Source organism: Antedon mediterranea, chromosome 11, assembly GCF_964355755.1.
Source record: "Antedon mediterranea chromosome 11, ecAntMedi1.1, whole genome shotgun sequence".
Taxonomy (NCBI): Eukaryota; Metazoa; Echinodermata; class Crinoidea; order Comatulida; family Antedonidae; genus Antedon; species Antedon mediterranea.
In genome coordinates, this window is record NC_092680.1 from 13,415,983 (window position 1) to 13,443,370 (window position 27,388).

Here is a 27,388-nt window from a genome sequence, read left to right on the forward strand (position 1 = left end):
AAATTACTTTAGTAAATTACTTTCAATAAATCTATAATAATAATAATAATAATATTTATTCGGTCATCAATGTAAAAATAACCAGGAATTTTACATAATTATATTATAATCATGAATCATTCCTAATTCAAATGCAAAATGTGCAAAATAGATCAAAAACTATACTCGTTTTGTAGTTACGAATATGACTGGTGATATTTGTCAACACGAATACGCTTTACGAATATGAAATGGGGATCAGCTCAAAAGTTTCACAAATGTATGACATATCCGTTTTCGTTATCGTATACGTAAGGTTGCAAAACCTCCCTACTAATAATAATTATTGTAACTTGTAGTAGCAGCCTACGACTCAAATCATAAAGAAATACAGCATACACCTTTTAAAATGTAGGCTTAGCATTTAGGCCTAGCTAAGCAAACTCAATTCAAGGCTCAACGTGTGGGTGCTATAACGATGTATCGCAAAGAGTAGGCCTGGTCCTACATTACTAGACTAGAAGTGGTCAACTCGTACCTATTCCCAACTTGGCTAACTCATAGCTCAACTAACTCGTACCCACACCAACTTGTACATGCCTCATTTTTAAGCCTACATTTTAACGGTAACATGCACTGTATTTTCTTTATGATTTAAGCCATTGGCCGCTTCCACATGTTACAATTTTAGTAAGAAAATGTACACAATAATCAGTTTTAATAATCATAATACTCTAGTATTTCAAATGACCCACCTGCTGATTAATAATGGAACGATCCAAATGACCTACTGTACCAACCAATCAAAATGATGATCTGAGTTTTCTAGTTCCATTTTGGAACTAGAAAAGTCAGATATTGATCTGAGTTCTGAGTTTTCTAGATCTAGAAAAGTCAGATATCTGAGTTTTCTAGATCTAGAAAACTCAGATATCGGAGATCTGAGTTTTCACCCTGACAAGTAGGACAGTATGCAAGGAAATCCTTAGTAGGGTTCAAATGTCATAAATCAGACAGTTAGTTAAACAACAAGTTTAACTACATTTAGGCCATCAGGTACAAAAAAATCCTATTGTTCAATCCCATTCCGATGTTTGGGAAATAAGCAAACATCTTATTTATATAATAGTAATTGTTTTATTGATATTTTAAAAGTAATAACACAAAGTTCGACATAAAAAACGTATCATAGAGAAAATTACATTTAAACGTCCATAGTTTAAATTTCATTTTACTCATTTGAATAAAATACTTACTTACATAAAATCTTCAAATAATTAATATAAAAAAATTAATTAATAAAAAGCAAAAAATTAATTGAAATATAGTTTTTTCCTAAGTTTAGTGCGACATATATTTATGATTTGATGAAAAGCCTGTACACAATAACAACATAGCGTCGATTACGGAACACACGTTTCTCTATCTGAGGGTCCAATATAATATTGTTTCCACCGTAAAATCAGTGTTTATAATAGTCTAGGATATTTTGGAAAGTTGCATTTTTTTTTGCTATATTTGATAAAATTTGGATATGTTGTAGAATAGACATCACTGAATCCAAAAAGTATTTGCTCCATTTTTTTTTCATACGCAAGGGGGGTTGGCAGCCATTTCAAAATGGCCGCCATTTTGGACAAAATATTGTAAGTATATGGCATTAAAAGATGTTATCGAGATAGAAATTCAATCATAAAAGTAACAATAAATGTTCACATAATATTTCACATCATTTTTGTAACTGAACAAGCCAAAATGGCCGGCATTATGCCCAAAATGGCTGCCATTTTATCCAACATGGCCACCATTTTATCTAAAATGGCCACATATCAATCAAATATTTTTTAAAACTTTTATTCACATATATTTGGTAAAAATTAGATATGTTGTAGAATAGACATCACTGAATCCAAAAAGTATTTGCTCCATTTTTTTTTCATACGCAAGGGGGATTGGCAGCCATTTCAAAATGGCCGCCATTATGCCCAAAATGGCTGTCATTTTAGCCAATATGGCTACCATTTTATCTAAAATTGCCACATATATCAATCAAATATTTTTTTATTCACCTATATTTACAATTGGGTATGTTGTAGAATAGACATCACTGAATCCAAAAAGTATTTTCTCCATTTTGTGTTTATAGGCAAGGGGGGTTGGCAGCAATTTCAAATTGGTCGCCATTTTTGACAAATTTTTTTTAAATATTGTAAGTTTATGGCATTAAAAGATGTTTTATCGAGATGGAAATTCAGTCATATAAGTAACAATAAATGTTCAAATAATATTTCACATCATTTGTGTAACAGAACAATGGCTGACATTTCAACCAAAATGGTCGCCATTTTATCCAACATGGCCGCCATTTTTATCTGAAATGGCCACATAATAAAATTGTTTTTTCTTTAACTTTGATTAAATACATGGGCTATAAAGGAACCAACATAACAACATAATAATATTTGTGTTTAATTACTTTACTTATTCGTCGTCACTTTCATTATCACTATCACTGCCCGAATCGGATGTAGACAACAATGGTCATATATTGTGACAGTTATTCTCGTCTGTTTCGCATTTACACATCTCGGTATATTGTAGATTGTTTTTCTTGCACGTGCATGTATTATGGGAACATGTACTTAAACATGAACACCGTATTAGCTCCACAACTGCTTCTGGAGCAGTTTGCTTCTCGTATAATACTGGTCTTAGTTTAACGTTCTCTATAAACCAGCCAAGTTTTGGCATGGATCGGGAATTATTGGGTCAATAGTTACATGGCTCCATATATATTGGTCTGGAGATGTGCACTTAGTATGTGCTGGTGCAACGCTCTTGACGTTGGTGGCAATTTTTCCACACCTTGATTATTTGGCAGTGTTTTGAACCGTTTCCATCTCAGGGTTGATGAATCTTTGGCTGACACCCTTTTAGTTTCAATAAGACCGCACAGAAACTCCTCGCATCCTGCCTTCACATTGAAAGATGGCACATTGTCTTCTCCGAGTTTGACTAACGCTTCTATGATGTGAGGAGATGACTTCATATACATCTTAAAAGCTGTTTTTTTCTGTGTACATCCAGTGATAGCATGGAAACCTGGTAGTCTGGCTGCCTTTTCCGGTCCAAGGGGATCGTATATTGATTAAAGAGCAATTCTTCTTGTTTCAGCTGTGCCTGTTAAAATACCAGAATTTTCCCCTAACTATTGTAGGCGCCTTAAAATTAAAACAAATAAGTCGACTTCATTTCCTGGTGTAGATGCTACTTCAATACCACGAGGGATCATTAGTATACTGTATCTACCTCTTCTTTGGGTGCTCACAGGTGTTGTTGGGGAATGTTCAGGTGTGTTTGTGTTCATCTTGTCGCATGACTGTTACAATAGGATGTTTACAATTTCGTACTGATTTGTCGGCAAGATAAATTGTGAGTTGATCTTTTGTCGTGTTGCTTGACAAGAATATTGCTTTGTTTTTAATCAGTGTGGAATCTTCCACAATAATTTCCACAATGTTAGGAGGAGATGATTGATATCGGATATCGTCTTTAAGCGAAAGTGTCTTCTCATAATTGTCAAAGACAACACGTCCACCAACATAAATGTATTTGTTAAGTAGAGAATCTATGCAGGCTACAAATGCCTCCACAAAATCTTTGCAGGTGGTAAAAGTCTAAACATTCATAAGAGTTTGAACAACTGCCATTCCATTGATGATGAGATAGCGATTCACAGGCTGAGGTGATATTAATCATCCTATTGTAACAGTCACGTGAACACCCAAGAAGAGGTAGACACACTAATGATCCCTCAGGGCATTGAAATAGCATCTACACCAGGAAATGAAGTCGACTTCTTCACGCAAGATACCGACTGGTTTGTTTTAATTCTAAGGCGCCTACAACAGTTGGGGGAAAATACTGGAATTTTAACACTCAGGCACAGCTGAAACAGGAAGAAGAATTACTCTTCAACCAATATACGATCACCTTGGACCAGAAAAGGCAGCCGGACTACCAGGTTTCTATGCTATCACTGGATGTGGTGTTACAGGTCACAGGAAAAAAACAGCTTTTAAGATTGTATGAAGTCACCTCCTCACATCATAGAAGCTCTAGTCAAACTCGGAAAAGACAATATGCCATCTTTCAATGGGAAGGCAGGATGCGAGAAGTTTCTGTGCAGTCTTCTTGGAACTAAAAGGGTGTCAGCGGTTCAAAACACTGCCAAATAATCAAGGTGTTGAAAAATTGCCACCAACTTCTGGAGCGTTGCACCAGCACATACTACGTGCACATCTCCAGGCCAATATATGGATCTATAATGTACCGAGATGTGTAAATGCGAAGCAGACGTGAATAACAGACTTCAAACCAGTCAAAATAAAGTTGCTAGGTTTATATTAAATAAAAATGATCGTGCACATATTGGTAAAGACGAACTGAACCAAATCGGTCAATTATGTCTAGAGGATAGAATTTGCCAACTCAAACTTAATCATGTTCATAAGATTTTTTATGGAAAATCAGTACCTTATTTAACTGAAAAGTTTAAAAGAGTTTCATCTAACCACCATTATATGACTAGAAGTAAGGTCAATGGATTTTCAGTTCCTAAATCTGATAGTCAAATATCTACGTTTTATTATACAGGCATAAAGGCATGGAATAACCTACCTCATTCCATTCAGCAAATAGAAAACAAATTTAATTTTAAGAAAAATGTTAAATCACATTTCTGTTCTACCAAATAACTATATAAGTCAATCATAGTCTTTAATTTAACTTGTTTTTTATATTATTGTTTTTGTTATATTTACGTGTTTAATGCAATATTTTGTAATGTTTTTATTTTAGATTGTAAAGGATCCCAATGGAAATAAGCTGATAAGCTTTTTGGGCTATCCTGGAAAATCTTTTATAGGCCTAAATGTATTATTTGTAATGTCCGTAATTTATGTTATCACTTTGTATGTATTTTTTATGATGATTTTCCAAATGAATTCAAATCAAATCAACATATGACCATTGTTGCCTACATCCGATTCGGACAGTGATAGTGATGGCTAAAATGACGACGAATAATTAAAGTAATTAAACACAAATATCATTATGTTATAGCCTATGTATTTAATTAAAGTTAAAAAAAACCAATTTGATTATGTAGCCATTTCAGATAAAAATGCCGGCCATGTTGGATAAAATGGCGGCCATTTTGGTTGAAATGTCTGCCATTTTGGCTTTTTCTGTTACACAAATATGAAATATTATTTGAACATTTATTGTTACTTTTATGATTGAATTTCTATCTCGATAACATCTTTAAATGTCATAAACTTACAATATTTGAAACAATTTTGTCCAAAATTGGGGCCATTTTTAAATGGCTGCCAATCCTCCTTGCATATGAAAAAAAAATGGAGCAAATACTTTTTGGATTCAGTGATGTCTATTCTACAACATATCTAATTTTTACCAAATATATGTGAATAAAAGTTGAAAGAAATATTTGATTGATATATGTGGCCATTTTAGATAAAATGATGGCCATATTGGATAAAATGGCAGCCATTTTGGGCATAATGGCGGCCATTTTGGCTTGTTCAGTTACAAAAATGATGTGAAATATTATTTGAACATTTATTGTTACTTTTATGATTGAATTTCTATCTCGATAACATCTTTTAATGCCATATACTTACAATATTTTGTCCAAAATGGCGGCCATTTTGAAATGGCTGCCAACCCCCCTTGCGTATGAAAAAAAAAATGGAGCAAATACTTTTTGGATTCAGTGATGTGTATTCTACAACATATCCAATTTTTACCAAATATAGCAAAAAAAAATGCAACTTATCATATCGCTACATTTCATACTGGACTATAATATAAAGCTCCATAAACATTACAGGTACTAAACAAAGTGTTATGGATGATGCTAGATGGTATTGCAAAGATTTGAAGACGTAAATAAAACGACTAAACTATTCCTGATTTCACCCTGGTTGGTATACAGTAATTTACTGTACCCCGGCCCGCCAACGCAAGAACGTTAGCTTTGGTAAGTTGAACATATTATTATTAACTAGGCCTATTTGGTCCTAATAGCTGGATTGATATAGGTATTATTTACATTTTATAGTAAAGAGAATTTCGCCAGGCAAAACTAACTAGTCTAGGCCTAGCTAGCCTATGCTACACATTATACTTTAATGACCCTGTGGAGTAATTTTAGTGCCTAACAATTAAACATAACTTTTGTATGTACAGTATCAACAACACCAAGGAGCCTATATAATTGTTTTTAATTATCCCTAATAACAATGCAACTTGTATTTTACCATTATATTATAGGCCTACAGAAGAGTATACAATAGTAGGAATGACAACAGACAACATTGATTATGGTTTCATTTTGTAGAAATATCAACTGGTAAGTGAATATTTCTTACAAAAAACGCTGCTCGCTTATTGACGTAACAGTTTTAAAGATTGTCCCCCTGAAAAATATTTTTTATTTCAAATTTGTTTTTGAATGTGTCATTTTATTGTCACATAATAGTTAATCACGTTAACAAAACAATTATTTCAGTTATTTTCTATATTTCTAATGTTCTTATTCAGATTTCCATTCTTATGTAATTCATTTTATTTTTCTGTTTTTGTTCTATTTTGCGTATTGTATCTGTTCTGAGGGTCCCAAATGATCAGCAACTGCTGGATGCCTCATTTAATATGGTTAAAATAAAATAAATAAATAAAAACATTTAGTTTTTTCTTGCATTGGCTGACTTCGTACAGATGCAGATTAGTTACCATTTAGTATTTATAAATAAAGACTTGACATACAGTATGTATGTTATCGTTTATACTGTACCATATTTGGTACAGTAAATGTTATTTATACAGTATATAGTAATAGTTATTTATAAGTTAAAATCAACAACCTTTATTGTTTACAATCAAAATATTACAAGAAAATGAAATAATGGTATCTGGAGAAAGTCTACAATGGCCCTATTTCTGCTGCCAAATAAATACTGTATTTAATACAGTATTCTTTTAATACCGTATATATATGGTATGTTTTTAAATGTTTTTAGAGGATTTTCAGTATCTGTTTCGGGTGGACGGAATATAAATAGAATAGAGAATAATTACATACATTTTATACATTTTAATTTACAGTGTACAGTGTAATGTTGTATTCTTACAATACTGCCCTCTAGAGTATGATTGAATAAAGTGCTCAGCAGAGCAGCGATAATCATGGCTACCGTTGATACACGTGTTTATTGATTGTGTATTGTGTCCTATCATTAAACATCACATTGGCGACGAGAATGGCATCTTTAATACCACACTTCGAAGCCTTTGAGGTACACGGCGAAGATATAAACATTGACAAAAGATGGGAAAAATGGATCAAAAGGCTAGAAAATTTTTTTGTAGTGGCGAACATTGGTGATAGTGCAAGACAGAAGGTTCTCCTATTACACTATGGTGGCCATGAGTTGTTTGACCTGTATGAAACACTCAACAATCGTGGTACAACGTTTGCGAGTGCTAAAGATAAGTTGACACAATATTTTAGACCTAAAAAAACATTGAGTTTGAGGGTATGTTCAGACCTACGGAGTTATGCTTTCGTATCACAGCCAAGGTCATATTTTAATGAGCGTCGTAAGAGCAAAGTGTACAGATTCATTGCAACGAAGTTGCGTTACAAACTGATATGATGTCACTCACTGGCGATTAACCAAACTCTAACGCACGCATAGGCCTACCTTCGTTGTTATTAAAAGTAGTAGTGGTTGGTTTAGGAGTTACAGGCCTAGACCGAACACTTGGGCTCGGCATTATCGATTGGTTGTCAGGCATACCAACCAGCCGATCGTTTTGGGGTTTGGGTTTATATTTGGTCTATGACCTAAATTTTCATTTATGGCAGAAAAATGTTCAAATCCCGTACTTACACCGGCTCCAGATTTATTTAGTCGGTCTTTCGCCGCTTTATACGACGACCCCTTCAATTTCGTTTGGATATTAAATCCTTCTTTATGAGGATGGCCCATCTGCTAACGTGTCCGCCATCTCGTTGAACACAGACATCTTGTTGCCGGTGCTTTTACGCCAGTTTTTCACTTCCAACCGATCTCTGAACTCAGGGCTTCCCCACAATGAAATAAGGTATTTTACTTCAGTTTTTCGCCAATGCGCACGCTTTGATGACATTTTAAATTAATTAATATAATAATATTAATAATAATAATACTGTATAATGTAACAACAAAAGGTATGATTTTTTCACACGTTCACCGATAACAACAAATGGATCAGCTTGGCTATACGATGAGGAGCACATGTCACGATGTGATGTGGCGAATATTGTAATTTGATTGGCTAGATATCTAACCTAGGTCATATTCATCGATGCGTGACTTTCGTATTGTAAGCGATGTCCACTAAACTCATACCTTGAGCTTTCGTAGCGTACGAAATATCAGTGTCGTACGAGGTGGCTTCCACTAATCTTTTCCTGGTTCAGACCAAAGATAATAAAAGGAGAAGATACAACAGTTCCGTTGGCGGTGTAAACCACATCCGGGTTACTATTTGCCTACGCCTGAAGGTGGCGCATTTCTTTTTCTCTAGAAGAGGTGCGCCACCTTCAGGCGTGGGTAAGGTAAAACTTTTATTGTAAATATCTATAAAAATGCAAACGATGATTATTTATCAAAATAATTATCAAAATTTTAATAATATCAAAATTGGTAGAGCACAGACGCGAGAACACATCAGATCATCACGATACATCGAAACGTGGGATTAGACGGGAACCATATCTAGAGCCCGCCGTCGTTCGGCTGCTGGATTCTTACGCGTCCATGAATAAGCGTCCGCGTTTCCTATCCTTCTATGTATAACAGCGCGTACTGTTGATTCTTTACCTATTTATATTCTTTGTTCAGACCTATGGACTTGTACGCCGCGTACAATACGAAAGCATAACTCTGTAGGTCTGAACAGGCCCTGAGTCATATGTGTTTAGATGCACAAAACAAGAAAATGGTGAGACAATTAATGAATTTGCCACAAGGCTGCGACAGATTTCTGTAAATTGTGAGTTCACCATTGTCGATAAAGAGATAAAATCACAGACAATCCAGAGCTGCACTTCTCAGCGATTAAGACGCAAGGCGCTACACACGCCCGATCTCACATTAAAAGCGTTGCTAGACGAAGGTAGAACAATTGAGATTAGCAAGAAACAGGCAGCAGGAATGGAAGAAGGAGTGAACTTCATAAACGATAAATCTGACACACAGCGTAGTAAAAGTAGGGGTCATAAAAAATATGTGTGATTCTACTAATGCTAAATCAAAGTCATGTTATAAATGTGGAGGTAGTTGGCCTCACACAGATGGGTGTCCTGCACGTGAACGACCGACGTTGCAATAAATGCAGTAAAATTGGGCATTACGCCAAAGTATGTCGTGGTACTAGTAGTACATCAGGCAGTAAACACAAAAATGTGAAAGGTCAGAATAATGTCAAACAAATTCAAGATAAGGTAGTAGAGTCAGATTCAGATAATGAATTGTATGTTGACATAGCCTTAGGGGTATGTTCAGACTCACGGAGTTACGGTGGAGTTATCTACGCAAGGCGTACGGTAATCCGTGGCGTTAAAAGTCAAGGTGTTCAGACACAATGATTAGCATTCCAAACGTCTTGCGTTTAAAGGGGAAGTTCCGTCATACCGAAACGGGCGATGGGATACATACACACAATAACAACTTAACAACAGAGCTAAGTGAGAGCAAAGAATATATTCCGCGATTTTTGCATGAGAAATTTGTAACAGAGAGCTCCAGAGAGTGATGCCCGCCCTCATAAGGGCGGATGTATACATACTAAATAAGACTTGATTTAATAGATATTATACATGTCACATTAAATAGAATTATGATAATATATTTTGCAATTGTAAACTATTTTATAATACTGTACATATTTATTAACAAACTAGTTTACATTCACTTTTACAGACAATTAATTATTTACTAACATGCTAAGTTAGTTCACAAAAAAAGCCTAACACAGCAACACCAAAATCAACGAATCGTTACTCAGCACGGCCTATTCTTTACCATTGCCGTGTACTACTCTACGCCCGGTAAATTAAGTATTGTTTTTATGATATAAATTAGTATAAAATACATGTTATTAATAGGACAAAATGTTAAATATCATTAACATTTATTTGTTTTACCAGAAACAAGTTAAATATAGGAATATTATTAAACTATCGTTCGTGAAAACGCGTAAACACCAACACGCCCGGTCACGCTATCGTAGCGCCCGGTTGATAAAGCAAACTGTTTATACGGCAGATTTTACTAAATAAATTGCATAAAACGAACAATTAAATATCCAAATAGTATTTAACATGATGTTGGCATGTAGTTGATAACATTTTTTATCATGAAAATACTACCGGTGGTCTAGCCTTTGATTATTGAAACCGTCACAAAAAGTTGTATACATCCCAGATACATCCACACTTATGGCGGCGCCCTACCACATGGACAATATTACTGTTACAGGGAAAATCGCGGATTACTCATTCTTGTGATATATATTCTTTGGTGAGAGTGACACGCGCGAAAGTTTACAACACTAGCTAGGCCTAGCAATATAATACAATGTTACCTTCAAATGTAATGTTTTTTTTGCCGATTTTTTTGCAAATCCTTACAGAAGATAGTAATTTCGAACATAATTATTACACGGACAATGACTTTGCCATTATTTGTATGATTTTAATTAATTTTGTGAAATCATGTCGCCGACGCCAACTTCGTCAGGAAGAATTTTGCAGTTTAGATGCAATTTCTTTAAAAACAGCCATCTTGTTGCCGGCGCTAGCTTTCCAATTTCTAATTTCTATCTTGTCTATAAATTCAGGGCTGCCCCATAATGAAATCAAATCAGCCACTTCTGTATATTTCCATGTAACACGTTTCATTTTAATTCGAATGTTGCTGTTGATCTAGGCTAGCTCGAGGAATAGGCTATATTGTTTTGCTATTAAAAAAAACCTCGCGAATAGACTGCTGCTAATTGCGGTCATGTCTTTTCATTGGCTGACGTTGACCGGAGGTTGAAATCACTGATGCATCAATGGATTAGCCTTATGAAATCTACCCTCTCCCGCTGGAGTTATTAACGCCACTGGCGCGGAGTAACAGCTCCCTAACGCTAATCCGCGGCATGGTTCAGACACAAAAATATGTACGCCGCGTACATAACTCCACCGTAACTCCGTGAGTCTGAACATACCCTTAGAATCAGATAGTGATTCTACTTTTAATATACAAACTAGAAAACCAAGAAAGAGACAAGAAATAACTGTATCAGTTAATGGCCAGAAGCTGAAAATGCTTATTGACACAGGTTCAACTGTAAATGTTATAAATGATAATGTGGCACGTTTCAAACGAAGAACAGTTTCAGAGTAAGAAAAGGGGAGATGATGAAGAAGGAAATAAGAGAACAAAGCGATCAACACAGAAACCAGAACGATTAATTGAACAGTGCATGATAAGAAAGAGTGATTTAGAACCATTGTTAGCAAAGAATGATTATGTTTAGTTGATCTACAAACAAATGAATACTGTGACAAACCAATCTTGATGATTACTATGTTTTATTAGTTTTAGTTTTTGTAGTTTTTTTAGCACTGTAATTAATATGTAACACAATACTTCAATAATAGTGACTCATAACTTCACCTTTGACCCCAGGACATAAACCATATAATTAAAATTAGAATTCATGTGATACACTATATTTCTAGAAAGGGGGTGATGTAATGTTGTATTCTTACAATACTGCCCTCTAGATTATGATTGAATAAAGTACTCGGCAAGTAGCGATAATGGCTACCATTGATACACGTGTTTATTGATTGTGTATTGTGTCCTATCAATAAACATCACATACAGTGTAGTACTTTGGTTTGATTTCTATAACTATAAATGACAATAGCAAACACCTACCTCTGTGCATTATGTTGTGGTTTACTCTAAGATATGACAAGCCTCTCAAAACCTGCAAATAGAAATGTATACAATATACAGAGCACAGTTCTACAGTTTAATAAATGTTAAACTATCAACTATTATCAAGCTTATAAGGTACATACTATACATTTCAATTGACGTTAATCTTATTCATAATAACTTTTTAACTTCAAATATTAGTATGTGAAAGTGTGGATAAAAAAGTTGATGATTATAGGTTGGTTAGGGGTTGTGTATAATTGAGTTTAAATCTTTTCATTGGCAGCTGTAAACGATACAATAAATGTTATTAAATATTAAAGTAATAGTATTAATGGACTTACAGCTATTGTGACCTTTCCTAGAATTCTCTCTGGTATTCTGCCAGCATTTTTTAAAACAAGATCTAACGAGCCACCATCCTGAAAAGACAACAATACATTATTTAACAAGATTGCAAATCATTGCACTTTTGTTCTACCCAGTGTCAATGTGTGCAGAGTAAAATTAAATTAATTATTAAAAATTCTGTAAAAGTGCCAGTGTGGCGACTCAAACATATTTTAAGAAATCTTTTGTTTATGGATTTGCTGAAAGTAAAATGTTGTCCGAGAAAATGGTTTAGTAATTTTTATAACAAAGGCAACTTTGCAGCTTCCTTCCTACAGAAACAGGACAATACTGTAATTATACACAGAAATATTGTTAATACATTGAAACATTTTAAATATTATTGTTTTTTTTATTTTAATACAATTTGGATCTCTAAGCATTTAGTATTAGATTATCCATTTATAATACAAAAATACGAATCGGTTAAAAAAAATACTAGATGACTTTAAATAATATCTCTTATTTATATAATAGAAGCGGACAAGATAGACAACTTTAAAAAGAAAACTGATTTGAAAAAACAGTACATTTACTGTACTGTAGGTCAAATAAAATAAAATGTTTACTGTTACTCATGAACTTTTAGAATCAGATCCTGATCAAAATTGCATGGGTTCGCAGTCAGGCATTCTGGAGTATTGTGTTAACAACAAATGGGCTTTTTAAAACTAACTTTCTCATGTTGGTAATCACAATAGAATACCTAATTGAGAAAAATATTTGTTTAAATCCTTGATGAAGTCTTATTCGACCACAGTAGAATGACCCTTTGATTCGTACAACGCATTGATTAGAATGCTCACAAGGGAGATTATTTTATATAAAAATCAATTTAGTATATACCAATAAAAAGAGAATACAATCAGGGTACAGTAATTATTAACATAATCTCTAACACTAATAAAATGACGAACCTCAGTAATTTTTATTTTTTAATTAATTTTTATTATTATTATTATCATTATTATTATTATCATTATTATTATATAATACAGTACTGATTTTTATTATACACTGAATGATATCATACATAGCTATTGTATTTGTATTGCTGTATATTAAACTTCTTTTCTACACACACTGATGATAGGAAACTACAAAATATGTCCTTATGACATCTAGTGTGGTGAGGATGATCTTATTATTAGACCAGAAGACATCAATTTATTAAGATTAAAATTAAGACAAAAACTATTAATTAAGCAATAATTGTGTGCTGTCTACCTTTTTATGATAAATAGCATGTAAAAAGAATATTTTGTCTGCATACTGATTTTAAAAAATACAATTATATACAGATCATGAGAGATTCTTAACCTTTGACCTATATTCATAATGTAAAGATTAATGTTAGCAAAACGCTCCAATGGTCGTTACTGTGAACCGTAGAAGGCCACAGGCATAATATCACTTCATACTTAAGCATTGATTTTCTAATAGACGCTGCAGTACGCTGGATAGTACAAACCAATTAAGTATGTGGCTTGTACTTACTGTGTATAAGCATCTACTTGTCTATGGTATATATTTTATATATACACAATTACTATACATTACTATTATTAGTTATTGTTAGTCCACATTCTAATGGTCATGTTACTATTTTATTAATAATTATCTAAATGAACTAGTATTTTAATCTAATTTGTCACATACTGTATGTAATATTTTGAATAATTAAATAAATAAAAATGTTTGTATACATCTACTGTACTATGTTAATGTTATATAATTATAATTTTTATAATATTTCCCAAAATGTAGGACCCCACTCTATAATTAAGAAGTAATAAAAATTATAATTTACCAACATAGCTCTTTTTTTCCTACTTTACCATTATTAATGTTATGTAATTATATTTTTTAACATTTCCAAAAATTTAAAAATCCCACCTTAAGGAGTAATAAAAATGATAATTTAACAACATGGCTTTTTTTTTGCGTTTCACTCTCAGCTAATTACTAAACTGATAATATAGATTCTACCGTACAGAAACAAATGGCTATTTGTTAGAAATCTATTTTAATACTGCCGACATCTACAATAATTATCAGTAATTTTTTCTTCTAGAATACTGTATTGTGTTCATAAACAGCATTAAACCATTGTTAGTCAACTGATAATAAATAGATAAAATGGGATTTTAAAGAAATTTGGAAAGTTGTATATAACTCTATTCAAAAGCTGAATCCCTATGTCAAGGCTATGTTTAAAAACAGCTGATTGAAGCTCAGGAAGAGTTTTAACCATGAATTCCCACTGAATACAGGAAGCGAATAGATGGTTAAGATCCTGGCAGAGTGAGAAAATAAAATACAGTACAAGGCACGCCCTACAGTAGTTGTCATTCCATTTACTATATAACTTACTGAACAAATATTCATAACTAATACACTCACTGTCACTTGCACCAATGAAGGTCCTGTGTTTCCTAAAAGCTGAGAGCTCTGATAATTTTTCTGGCTGTTTTATTGTTTTGATTTAGCTTTAGCTTTTTCTTATTTTGTATCTCCAGATTCAGTCACTGATTTTGTCAGTAATTTGCCTTTGGCTTTATGACATAATACATACAGTGGGTATCCCAATGTAAAAATTCAAATTAAGGATGGTACTTTTACTTTCAATCAATCTAAAGGAACTTACTGAAAATAAACTTTTGCAATTTAAATGATTGAAATTGGATTATCCATTCAAAAGTTATGGTCCGTTGAAGTTGCCAAAAAACAATGATTTTTGCTTAAAAAATGGCATTTTTTCCAATTATATTTGGTACCATTATAGGGTTACAACTTTTATATTAATAACTTTAAAGTTCTTATTTTTGCCAAACCCATAGATACAACAGAGTTGTACAAATGTCTAAAAAATGCCCAAAAATTTCCCGTCTTTAATTGATTCATAACTTTCGAACTACTGTATGAATTGACTTATTTTTTGCATTGCATAGAATGTAATATGTATTTTAGTAAGATTATTTATATTGACTGGTAGGTATTTCTGAAATACAACATAAAATATTGTTAAAACATTTTCAAATGTAAAAAAAAATATTTTGTGTTAAAAAACTGTGCGGGTATTGTTTCTTTTCAATAAATATTATTTTTCGTAAGTATACATTTTTTTTATAATTCTAGAATTTAAATTTTTATTATAATCATAAATATTATTTTAATTAATTTTCGAACCACTAAAAATAAGAATTAAGCCCGTGCTTATTATGTGTTCGATTCCATTTCGAGCGCCGGACCGGGCGCAGACTCAGCCACGCCTATAGTATAAGTTAAGTTATATACAGTATATAGGCCTAAGCCTTTAACGCTAAATTATGAGATACAGCGTAAACATATAACGGCAACCCTAACCAAAACACGTTTCAGCCGCCTACATAGAATGGGTTACGGCCGCTGCATAGCAAATGTAAAGGTTCTGAAATTTCTTCGATACATTTATTCCTAACGTACTTGCTTTTTATATATAGCTTGATAAATACTCCACTTCGTAAATACTTTAATAAATCTAATCTAATATAAAATTGATGTTTCGAACAAATTTTCAATGAGAAGCGACATTCTTCGCCATGGCTTGTGTGCAGGTAAGACTAGTTCCGAAAATGGAACAGTCCACTGCGGGGGTATCCAATCATAATTTAACGCGCTAATACATGCATACCATGCAAATTGCCTGGGCGACGGTAATTTTGTAATAAGCTGAGAACTGAACCCCCCTGCAAGAAAAATGGTAAACACTTTTATTTTGGATAGGGATTATTTTTTAAGTAGTTGGTCTTGTTGGCTTCTTTGCACGACGGTCACACAAAGTCAAATAAAACAATGTAGTTTATCAAACAGAAATATAAATTGGCTTCAATTTAATACTAAATTAGCTAGATTTTAAAATGAGAAAGACTAAAAAATTTAATTTTTATCTTTTATTATTTTATTGACATTTGAGGCGGATGAACATAATAATAATTTAAACCGATTATATAATTTAAAAAAATATATTTTCTCCCTCCTCCCCTGAAAAAAAACATTTTGTTGAACACCTATAGGCCATAGCTCACAAACAATTAGATTTAAAGGTATACAGAATAGAAATTGTTTCCTACAAATGAACACATATATGACACATCTCCTCTCGCATCTTTTTTTTCTAATGGCACAGACAAAAGGAAATGTGTTCAAACAAACAGTAAAATGACACAGATTCTAACAGAGTAATTTATGAGAAATTTACTCCACTACAATAAACCTCTCCTGCACCTTCTCAGCCATCCCCCTTCTGCACCTCTTTCTCAGACATACCCCTCCTGCACCTCCATTTCAGCCATTTCTTTCCTGCACCTCCTCAGCAATTCCCCTCCTCCTCAGCCACCCCTCCTGCACCTCCTCCTCAGCCATTCCCCTCCTGCACCTGGTTCTCAGACATACCCCTCCTGCACCTCCATTTCAGCCATTTCTTTCCTGCACCTCCTCAGCAATTCCCCTCCTCCTCAGCCACCCCTCCTGCACCTCCTCCTCAGCCATTCCCCTCCTGCACCTGGTTCTCAGACATACCCCTCCTGCACCTCCTCCTCAGCCATTCCCCTCCTGCACCTGGTTCTCAGACATACCCCTCCTGCACCTCCTCCTCAGCCATTCCCCTCCTGCACCTGGTTCTCAGACATACCCCTCCTGCACCTCCTTCTCAGCCATTTCCCTTCTGCACCTCCTCCTCAGCCATTCCCCTCCTGCACCTGGTTCTCAGACATACCCCTCCTGCACCTCCTCCTCAGCCATTCCCCTCCTGCACCTCCTTCTCAGCCATTTCCCTTCTGCACCTCCTCCTCAGCCATACCCCTCCTGCACCTGGTTCTCAGACATACCCCTCCTGCACCTCCTTCTCAGCCATTTCCCTTCTGCACCTCCTCCTCAGCCATACCCCTCCTGCACCTCCTTCTCAGCCATTTCTTTCCTGCACCTCCTCCTCAGCCATTCCCCCTCCTGCACCTCCTCCTCAGCCATTCCCCTCCTGCACCTCCTTCTCAGCCATTTCCCTTCTGCACCTCCTCCTCAGCCATACCCCTCCTGCACCTGGTTCTCAGACATACCCCTCCTGCACCTCCTCCTCAGCCATTTCCCTTCTGCACCTCCTCTTCAGACATACCCCTCCTGCACCTCCTCCTCAGCCATTTCCCTTCTGCACCTCCTCCTCAGCCATTCCCCCTTCTGCACCTCCTCCTCAGCCATTTCCCTCCTGCACCTCCTCCTCAGCCATTTCCCTTCTGCACCTCCTCTTCAGACATACCCCTCCTGCACCTCCTCCTCAGCCATTCCCCCTCCTCCTCAGCCATTCCCCTCCTGCACCTCCTCCTCAGCCATTCCCCTCCTGCACCTCCTCTTCAGACATACCCCTCCTGCACCTCCTCCTCAGCCATTTCCCTTCTGCACCTCCTCCTCAGCCATTCCCCTCCTGCACCTCCTCCTCAGCCATTCCCCTCCTGCACCTCCTCCTCGCCATCCCCTTATTGACCTCCTCCTCCAACCCCACCCCCTTATTGCACCTCCTCCTCCAACCCCACACCCTCTTGCACCTCCTCAGCCATCCCCCTCCTGCACCTCCTCAGCCATCCCCCTCCTGCACCTCCTCTTTAACCATTACTAATTCAAAACAGATCTGCACCACTACACATTATGAATCATTTATTACCTGTTTCTTCCATTAATTTTTTGTGTTGGTTATGTGTACCGTATTTTCCGGAGTATAGGTCGAGACTTTGTGGGAAAATTTTAATTGCAAAATCGGGGGGTCGACTTATACTCCGACCATGCGATTTTTGAAAAAAATCAAGCCGAAAAAATTTGTTCAAAAGCCGTCAGCTGTCAAGGCCTAGCAAGGTCAGTGGCCTATCATCAATCACTCACAGGAGTTTTCAATTTAATAATACCTACATTGTACAAAATAATACAACTCCAACAAGTACTGGTACAAGTACTATTAATATATAACACAGATTAATGTTGATGTTTATATTACGCTTTTATTAAAATAATTAAGAATAAATAGTTTTCGTTTGTGTTTCATATGCTTCGTATTCACTCGCAAAACATCGTAACACACACCACAAACGAACTACACGATGTTGGAATGTCCATGCAGCATGTTTGTTATTGCGCGATATTTTCATCTATACACATGCGCAGTTTGTTTGTTTGTTCGTAATTACAATTACTGCGCATGTCTATTCATAAATAAATTCTCCTCAGTCCGGCGCGTGTACATTTACAGATAACGCGATTTACAACTACTCGCCTGTACAATTTAATAAGCCTCCTAACAAAAAACTCGTTTTAATTTATTCGAGTGACGCGAAAAATCATCGCTGATGGCAAGTACTGTAACGCTACATCGCTGTCATTTATTATAGGCTGGCGAAGACGGCGGCGAAGCCGTTGTGATTACGTCCGTCCGATATTGATTAGGCCTACACTTTAATAATTGTATAAACAACCAACCACATTTCATACATTTCTAGCCTTCTTTGAACTTTAAAGTAAGTTGTGTTATTAGCCGATTTTGGGGGTCGACTTATATTCAGGTCATACCAAAATCAACGATATTCTAGGTCAAAGTTGGGGGTCGACTTATACTTGGGGTCGACCTATACTCCGGAAAATACGGTATGTTATTATAATAATACAAAGTACAGTAAAAAGGTGAAGGAATGATTTACCATATGCTCCATACAAATGCTGATTTCTCCATCACTGTAAAAGGCTCCATAGAAGCCAACGACGTATGGTGAATTACACTCATGTAATATAGTCAACTCACGAAATATTTGAGTCCTAATTGCAGGTTTAATCTCCAGGTGGATCAACTGAAATAATAACATATTTTTATGATTATGATGTGCTGTACTATACTGTAAATGTTTAAATAAAATGTACATTGAGATGGTTAGAGTCACAACATGCCTAAAAAAGATCAATCAGAAATTACATAAGAGCACCTCTTGAAAGGGATGAAAAGTAAAAAGATATGCTTCGTTTTAAAATGACGATTGTTTTAAAACTACCAGGAATTATATTATGTTTATAACACAGTCCGCACACACACAGTCCAAAAGTGCTCCTGAATTTGGATTGCCTCAAAAATTGAATTGTGGTCTTCCGTTGAAATGTGGTAAAGATCCGTCTTACAATACATTACTGTATAATAGACAAAAAAATACACACACCAAACTAAATATTGGAGGACAAAAATATAATCTCATCTCTTTGGCGAACTTCCTACGATTTATAGTACAAATTTTTGAATAAGAAACGAATTCAATCTATTACTCTAGTAGCTACTGTACTGTAGATCAACTTTCGTATGCACTTCAGGTTCAGAGAATTTGACTTCAGAAATTGGTGAGGGGGGGGGGGAGAACATTTATTCCAAATGATGTTCTATGGAGGGGGGAGGAGGGGGTTCGTTTATTCGAGGAAGGATTTTATTCAAAGCAGGTGTTTATTCAAATACACAGGCTCCATTAACGAATCCTTTCCAGGTGCCAGTATACTGATATTGAGTTGTTTCAATAATTTTGTGTTCACGATACGTCTGTTAGGGTCGATGTTAACGCACTGGATTATTACCATTTGCTGCTCGTGCGTGTGATATTTGCATTTTAACTCGTTGGTTTAAAGACCCCTTCCCTACGTGTTTTAGATCTAATTTAAGATCACAAACTATATTTAATGTAAAAATAATATTATATCGTCTTTAAACGGTTAAAAATGTGAAAAATAAGTTGTCTTTAATAATTATAGCGGCCCGCTATAAATCTCAAAATGCATAGCGAGCAGATTGATATTTTTATTTTTCTTTTGTAATTCACCTACTTTTCGATCGATTGTGAGACCAAAACAAATGGAAGACTCCTAACTTTTCAGTGAAAATACCGATGTTCGTATGCTACCGATGTTTAGCTGGGCTAGGCCTAAAGATCGTCCACAAGAGGTCATTCGTCACGAGCTACTTAGGTTGTGCATTGTTTCTCACTTTTTATCATAATTTACCATAAAACGTATATTTAAGAAAAGGAATGACCTGGTTTAATGTTTTTTAAGAAATATACAGTACAGAAAGAAATTACTGCTTCGTATCTACGCGTAGGCTTTCGTAGGTAGATCGTAGGTAGAACGTAGGTCATTGTTCTCTCCTACGATGTATTGTTTGTAGCCTACGATGTATTGTTTGTAGCCTACGATGTATTGTTCTCTCCTACGATGTATTGTTCGTAGCCTACGATGTATTGTTCTCTCCTACCTACGATGTATTGTTCGTAGCCTACGATGTATTGTTATGAAATCTAGGCTACACCTCGATAGTAGGGTGGTTCGTAGAAGCATGGACAATGCAAACAAACAATGTATTGTTTGCTAATTAAAATCCTACCTAAAGATAGTAGGTCAATTTTTGTAGCCGCCCTACGCATCGGTTATCCTAATTTGGACGGAAATCCGCCGACGAAACGACATCGGGCGGGTGGACCTCAGCTCACGTAGAGAGAGTCGAGGCTAGGCCTAGCCTGTTTCGGCGGCCTACACTATAAATTATTTATTCCTACCTTGTTGGGTTAGCGAATTATAAAAACAACGACACCAAAATATATGCAAAATAAATATATATTCCATATTAAGATTTAACATACATAAATAGGCCTTTTTTAAAATGATTACGACATGTATAAAGAAAAAGGCCCGACCAGAATTTGGAGGGGAAAAAACATGTGAGCTGAGCACAGTAGTTTAGAGAGAGAGTATTATGTTTCATGTCATGTGACACAAAATCCAGGTACACGATCTTAATTACTGTTTTATCGTCGTCCAGACGGTAGCCACCCTCTCGTCGAGCTCGTACTGAGTAAAAAAAACATGTGAGAGATTGCGGTAAGCAGAGAGTATCGCGTTTCATGCCATGTGACCAAAAAAAAACTAGGTCTGTATTAATTACGGTCTTCTGTCGGCAGTCTTTTTGAGCGACCGATTGAACGTCCTGATGCTATATTATTTAGAATGAATTGTTTACGATCTTTTTTTCTCGGCATCGTTTCTGGATGGGACGTTCGCTATATTATGTTTATTAGTTGGCCTGTTCGTTGCGGTTCTCCTGTGTTGGATCGTGTCTCTCTCTACGTTATACATCGTGGGAAATTTATATTTATATTCGCCGTTTAATGAGTAGGTAAACACGCACGAAGGAAAATATTACGATTAAAAAATATTATTTATTTTTTATTAATTTACAACTTTGTCCTCCGCCAATTAAATTTAACACATTAATTTCACACCTTACTTCACTAAGAACATCGTAGGGTTGTTTATTTAGGTTACGCACTCCCTACGAAGTTCAGAACGTAGCTCATTGAAAGTTGTTTATTGAGGTTACGAAGCCAAACAATGGAACCTACGAAGCCAACAACGTAGCCTACGTTCTATCTACGAAGCTACTTCGTAGGTAAAGTTGCAGTATTTTCTTTCTGTACTGTATGTATTATTTCTACAAAAAGTCACAAATTGTAGGGAAGGGGTCTTTAATGTACGTAATACATCCAACGCGTTAACGACGACCCTAAAGCCTGGTTTCCATAAAATCGCTACACTGTCGCTACAGCGTTACACTTTGCTGATTTTGTCCGCGATGAATCGTATACGCGTACCAAAGAATATTTAGCGCTCGCATACTAGATCCCAGATAAATTCTAGCGTTTCCATAGAATCGCTACGCTCTGTCGTGTAGCGATTTTATGGAAACCAGGCTTAACAGACGTATCGTGAACACACAATTATTGAAACAACTCAATACAATGTATAAATACATTAACATTAACTCGATCAAAATTGTTTGGCCCTAGCAATAAATTTGATTTGGATTTTTTTTTTATATTTATGGGCGAAAAGGTCACTTTTTTTCTCATTTGTGGCTGCTGTTTTCACATTTGTGGTTGATGCGTTTTTTTACATTTGTGGTTGTTTTCACATTTGTGGTTGATGCGTTTTCACATTTGTAGTTGTTTTTACATTTGTGGTTTTCACATTTGTGGTTGTTTTCACATTTGTGGGCGTTTTCACATTTGTGGGTTCAACACGGCTAGATTTCTGAAAGGAACTGTTGAGCTCGACATTTCTATAAAAATGTTTGATCGCCCTCGGTGGTCAACAATACAGTATTTTCTAGCATTATTATAAGCAAAAGTACAATTACAAACAGTAAAGGATTTGTTTTAATTCCTATTATAATGAAAAATAAGGTCCCAAAAATGCATTTCTACTACATAGGCATACAGTACAGTATGCAGTACGAAAATTAGATCTTTGTGCAAGGTACAGTACTGTAACTGATTATTTTTATATTTTCTACAGTGTACGAAATAGCTACTTTGTGTCCTGACATTGTTATTCAATAAACATTTGAACTTACCTTCCTAGCCATAATAAGCCCACTACGCTTGTGTCTAACTTTTGTAACTACACCACCATTACCGGCACCAAGTTCTTCCAATTTCTCAAAATCATCTTGACCTAGATCACCTGTGTCAAGTACTTGGGCCTTATTTGTTAAAAACAACTGTAATCTTTTTCTCTGTTCATCATCTAAGTCTAGTTTGTCTAACCTTTTTGCAATAATCTCTGCTGAATTTGTGGTCGGTTTACTGCACAAAAAACAAAAAGGCAGAAGTTATTAACTTATCAACTTAAGGGGTCATCACAATTGTTAACTTAAGGGGCCATAAAATTTACTTACTTAAGAGTCATATAGTCGACATTTGCGTGCATGTTTATTTAATATTGACTACTTATAGCATGTGTTTGGTAACTTGTTGACTTACTATTTATGTACATGTATATCAAAGTCGATTGTTATTTGCTGCACATGCATGAACGATACCGATGGTTGTTAACTTGGCATACTATTTTGTACATAAAGTTCCAAGTCATATAACAGTGACTTTAGGTTTGTGGTTATTAAGTAGTTGCCTTTCTATTACCAGGAAGTTATACCTCACTGTTATTATGTATGCATAGTTTCAAGTAGATGTTCAGTGTTTATTGCAATATGTGACTTTGACGTAACGTAAATGCTCACAGCTAATTGCAAACATCGGCTTAATATACAGTAGTAATAACTCGTAAAATACTAAGCATACAGTACAGTACCTATGTATCACAATTGTTTGGGTCTGTCACGAACTTCCTTTACGTATGTTTCTGTTTCAGGGTCTAGCACTAAATTTGACATGAATTGTTTTTTTTACATTTGTGGACGAAAGTTTCTTGCTTTTTTTTTTACATTTGTGGGCATAATCATATCTCTAGCGGCGCGCCATACAAAATACCGGAAGTTGATTTTATCATGACCGATGTCATCGTAAATCAGCCTAGGCCTAATTATTATTATTATTATTTATTGCCAAAAACCAGTTACAAACATACAAAAACACAGAAACTAAGGGAGTAGGCAGGAACCTAATCACTATAACAAGAGTTCAGGTTCCGTACTCCCAAGTAACAACAATGATATATAATAAATTATATAAAAATATTTAAATAACAAATAGACGAATCAACAGCGTCAATATAAAATAAAAGGATAAAATACATTATATTTTATGTGTTATTTTGTGAATAAAATTAATAAAAATGGGTAAATAAATGCGTTAAAAAATAAATAGGCCTACCTAGGCCTAGGCCTAGGCTAGGCCTAGCCTACTGTATATTATATCATGCTTTATGCACAGAATGATCTAAGCTAGGCCTAGCCTATTGATGATGTTATTTATATAGGCCTAGTACTAGTAGTAATTTAATTGTTGAACGTAATTATTTAATACCAATTGGACGAACCGACCACCACAAACAAATAAGCAGTTTCTCTTACTCTGGATTAACACTCGTACTACTGTCGTCTCCTTTAGGCTCATTGATAGGGGTGATCGTTAGGTTTTTGATGTTCCTCTTTGGTTTGGACATCTTGACAGCTATTTAATAGCTTTTCGTTGAAACTCACAAGAAGAGCATTAGTTCAAAATATATTCACTTTATGGTGGCTTAAAATTACCCTACAAATAGTGATTTTTGTAGAGTAAAACTAAATCCCAAGTAAGCAAATAAAACTAGCCTACGATCCGTCGTAGATGAAATGTGACCCCAAACCCAAGCTCTGAGTTCATTCATCCCATAATAATAATTTTACAGTATATAGAGGGCGCACATTAAAATTTATTGTTATCAGGGCCGGTGTATTCAATTCAATTCAATTCAACGTAAACATTTATTTTCTTTCTTTCAATCAATAATAAAACAAATGAATAAGGTATTAAAAAAAAAAGTAAGTACGAGTTACAAATAATACATTTCATTAATATAATTTATAAACACGACAGGCAAAGAACATTAGTTCTAAACCGCCCGGTGATATACTGAAATTTTAATTAATTAATTTGAAACGATAAAGATGAGGAAATATAATATAAATATATAGCCTATATAGACTATTTTTAGTTACACACATATATAAATATACATATTTATATATATAAACAAATCAGGCAAAGAACATTAACATTAATTTAATTATTTTATTAATTTATATATATATATGTATATATGTACACACACACATATATATATATATAAACAAATCAGGCAATATGTATATATATATATATATATATACACACACATACACACATATACATATATACATAAATAAATACACACAAACTCATCAGACAATAAACATTAATTCTAAACAGCCCGGCGATATACTGAAATGTTAATTAATTAATTTGAAACGATAAAGATGAGGAAATATAATATAAATATATAGCCTATATAGACTATTTTCAGTTACATATATATATAAATATACAATATTTATATATAAACAAATCAGGCAAAGAACATATAAATATATATATACAAATATATATAAATCCAAAGGCAAATTACTGAAAAAAATGACAATGCTGTGGGTATCAGTGGCTGGATCTCAAAGGAGATACAAAAAAAGCGAAAAACTAAATCAAAACGATAAAGTAAACAGCCAGAAAAGTAAGCAGAGCTATATACATACACACACACACACATACATATATACAAATCAATTGTGTTGCATAGCACTGTGTAAATTATATATAAATAAATAATTTAATTTTTAGTCGCGTGGAAGCGACTCTATAGTTCACTATGTCGGTCGGTCGGTCTGTCTGTCTGTCTGTCGGTCTGTCTGTCGGTCTGTCTGTCGGTCTGTCTGTCTGTCTGTCTGTCGGTCCGATATCACTATGCGTTTTATCGCTTTATGACCTTATCTTGATATCAGTTTAATCTAGCTAAGTCAATTTTTCACAGAATATTCCTTATGGCCAGGAATCGATGTGGTTATGTTTTCACGGTGCGCAATAAAAAATTACGCGGTCTACGCACGATTTAACGAAATCACGTTTGTAATTATATCTTAACAACCATGAATCACAATTAAATAAAATTTGGTACTCATAAATTTCAGGGCATAAATCATCATATGGCAATACAATTACGTGCGTAGCGCATGTAACGCATGCGTAAGCGCGCTTAAAATGTTCAAAATTTATTTTCGATGAAATAAGAGTACGTTTCAGGCAATTTTAAGCGTTTACAAAATTGCCATGAGTGCGCAGATTTTTGCGCGCGCACTGCGCGTTAAATGTTATTGCGCACTCTTCTTGCCCGATTTCTGTTTTCTTGACTTACTTTTCAACTCGAAATTACGTTATACGAGCACGTCAAAAGTGACAGGCTACGCACGTGTAAATTAAAAAAATATAAATGTTTCATTTCAACATTTTTAAACATGTTCAGTAATTTCGGTCAGTATAGTTCACTATGTCGGTCGGTCCGTCTGTCTGTCGGTCTGTCTGTCTGTTGGTCTGTTTGTCTGTCGGTCCGGTATCACTATGCATTGTAGCACGCGACTTAATGGCTGTTGGCCTTGTTTTTTAATATATTGATAACATCAAATAATACCTTATATAAAAAGAACAGCAACATGTGGAAAAAAAGATGGCAATCCACGAAAGGCAAGCCTGTGATGTGGAAGCCCACACAATGAAGTAATATATAAGTTAGACAGAACAACAAACACAGGTACAGAACAAACTTACAGGATGTATAGCCGGTGTAAGATTGAATTGTGTCCAGCATTCAAAAGTGTCCGGGCGGACACTTTTCAGCATTGGATAGTGTCCAGTTGCATGTTTCAACGGGTTCGTGGGCGTTTTTCAACAATTTAATGCAGTCCGGCCCGTTTAATAATGTCTGACCCATGGATTGAAATGCGTCCACTATTAAATACTGTATCATACGTTTTATGATAGGTGGTTGTTTTTATCACGCCTGCACTTGTCTTGTCTTCTTTTAATAACCAATAATACTTAAGGATGCCAAACTAATTTTTTTTTCTAATTAAAGATCGCTTTGCCTAAACACCTCCAATTAGGGACCATTATATTATTTGGTATGTGAAAAGACAAGAAGAATAAATAATTGTTAAGTATGTGACAAAAACAAGTAAATGAAGTGGTCCTCTTCCAATTAAAAATCACTTTACCTAAAACACCTCCAATTAGCGACCATTATATTATTTAGTATTAATAAAGCAAGAAGAATATAATTTATAGTTATTAATTATGTGACAAAAAACAAGTAATTGTACTGGTCCTCTTTCAATAAACGACCACTTTACTTAAAGCACCTCCAATTAGCGACCATTTTATAAATTGGTATGAGTAAAGAAAGAAAATAATAATTAATAGTTTTAATTATGTGACAAAATTAAGTAACTGTAGTGGTCCGCTTCCAATTAAAGGTCACTTCAGTTTAAGACACTTCCAATTAGCGACCGTTATATTATTTTGTATGAATAAAGACAAGAAGAA

General features: G+C 34.9%; 1 protein-coding gene across 1 annotated transcript in view; it reads right to left on the reverse strand.

Moving 5' to 3' along the window:
- LOC140063242 (dual specificity mitogen-activated protein kinase kinase 1-like) overlaps positions 1 to 24,611 on the reverse strand; it is a 32,460-nt gene extending 7,849 nt beyond the window's left edge. The window contains exons 1-5 of the mRNA XM_072109750.1: positions 24,352 to 24,611; positions 22,894 to 23,125; positions 19,157 to 19,303; positions 12,395 to 12,472; positions 12,048 to 12,099 (exon numbers count right to left, since the gene is read on the reverse strand). Coding sequence (XP_071965851.1) covers positions 12,048 to 12,099; positions 12,395 to 12,472; positions 19,157 to 19,303; positions 22,894 to 23,125; positions 24,352 to 24,443 — 601 coding nt within the window. The 5' untranslated portion in view covers positions 24,444 to 24,611. The remainder of the gene's footprint in view (positions 1 to 12,047; positions 12,100 to 12,394; positions 12,473 to 19,156; positions 19,304 to 22,893; positions 23,126 to 24,351) is intronic.
- Between the last annotated feature and the right edge of the window lie 2,777 nt (positions 24,612 to 27,388).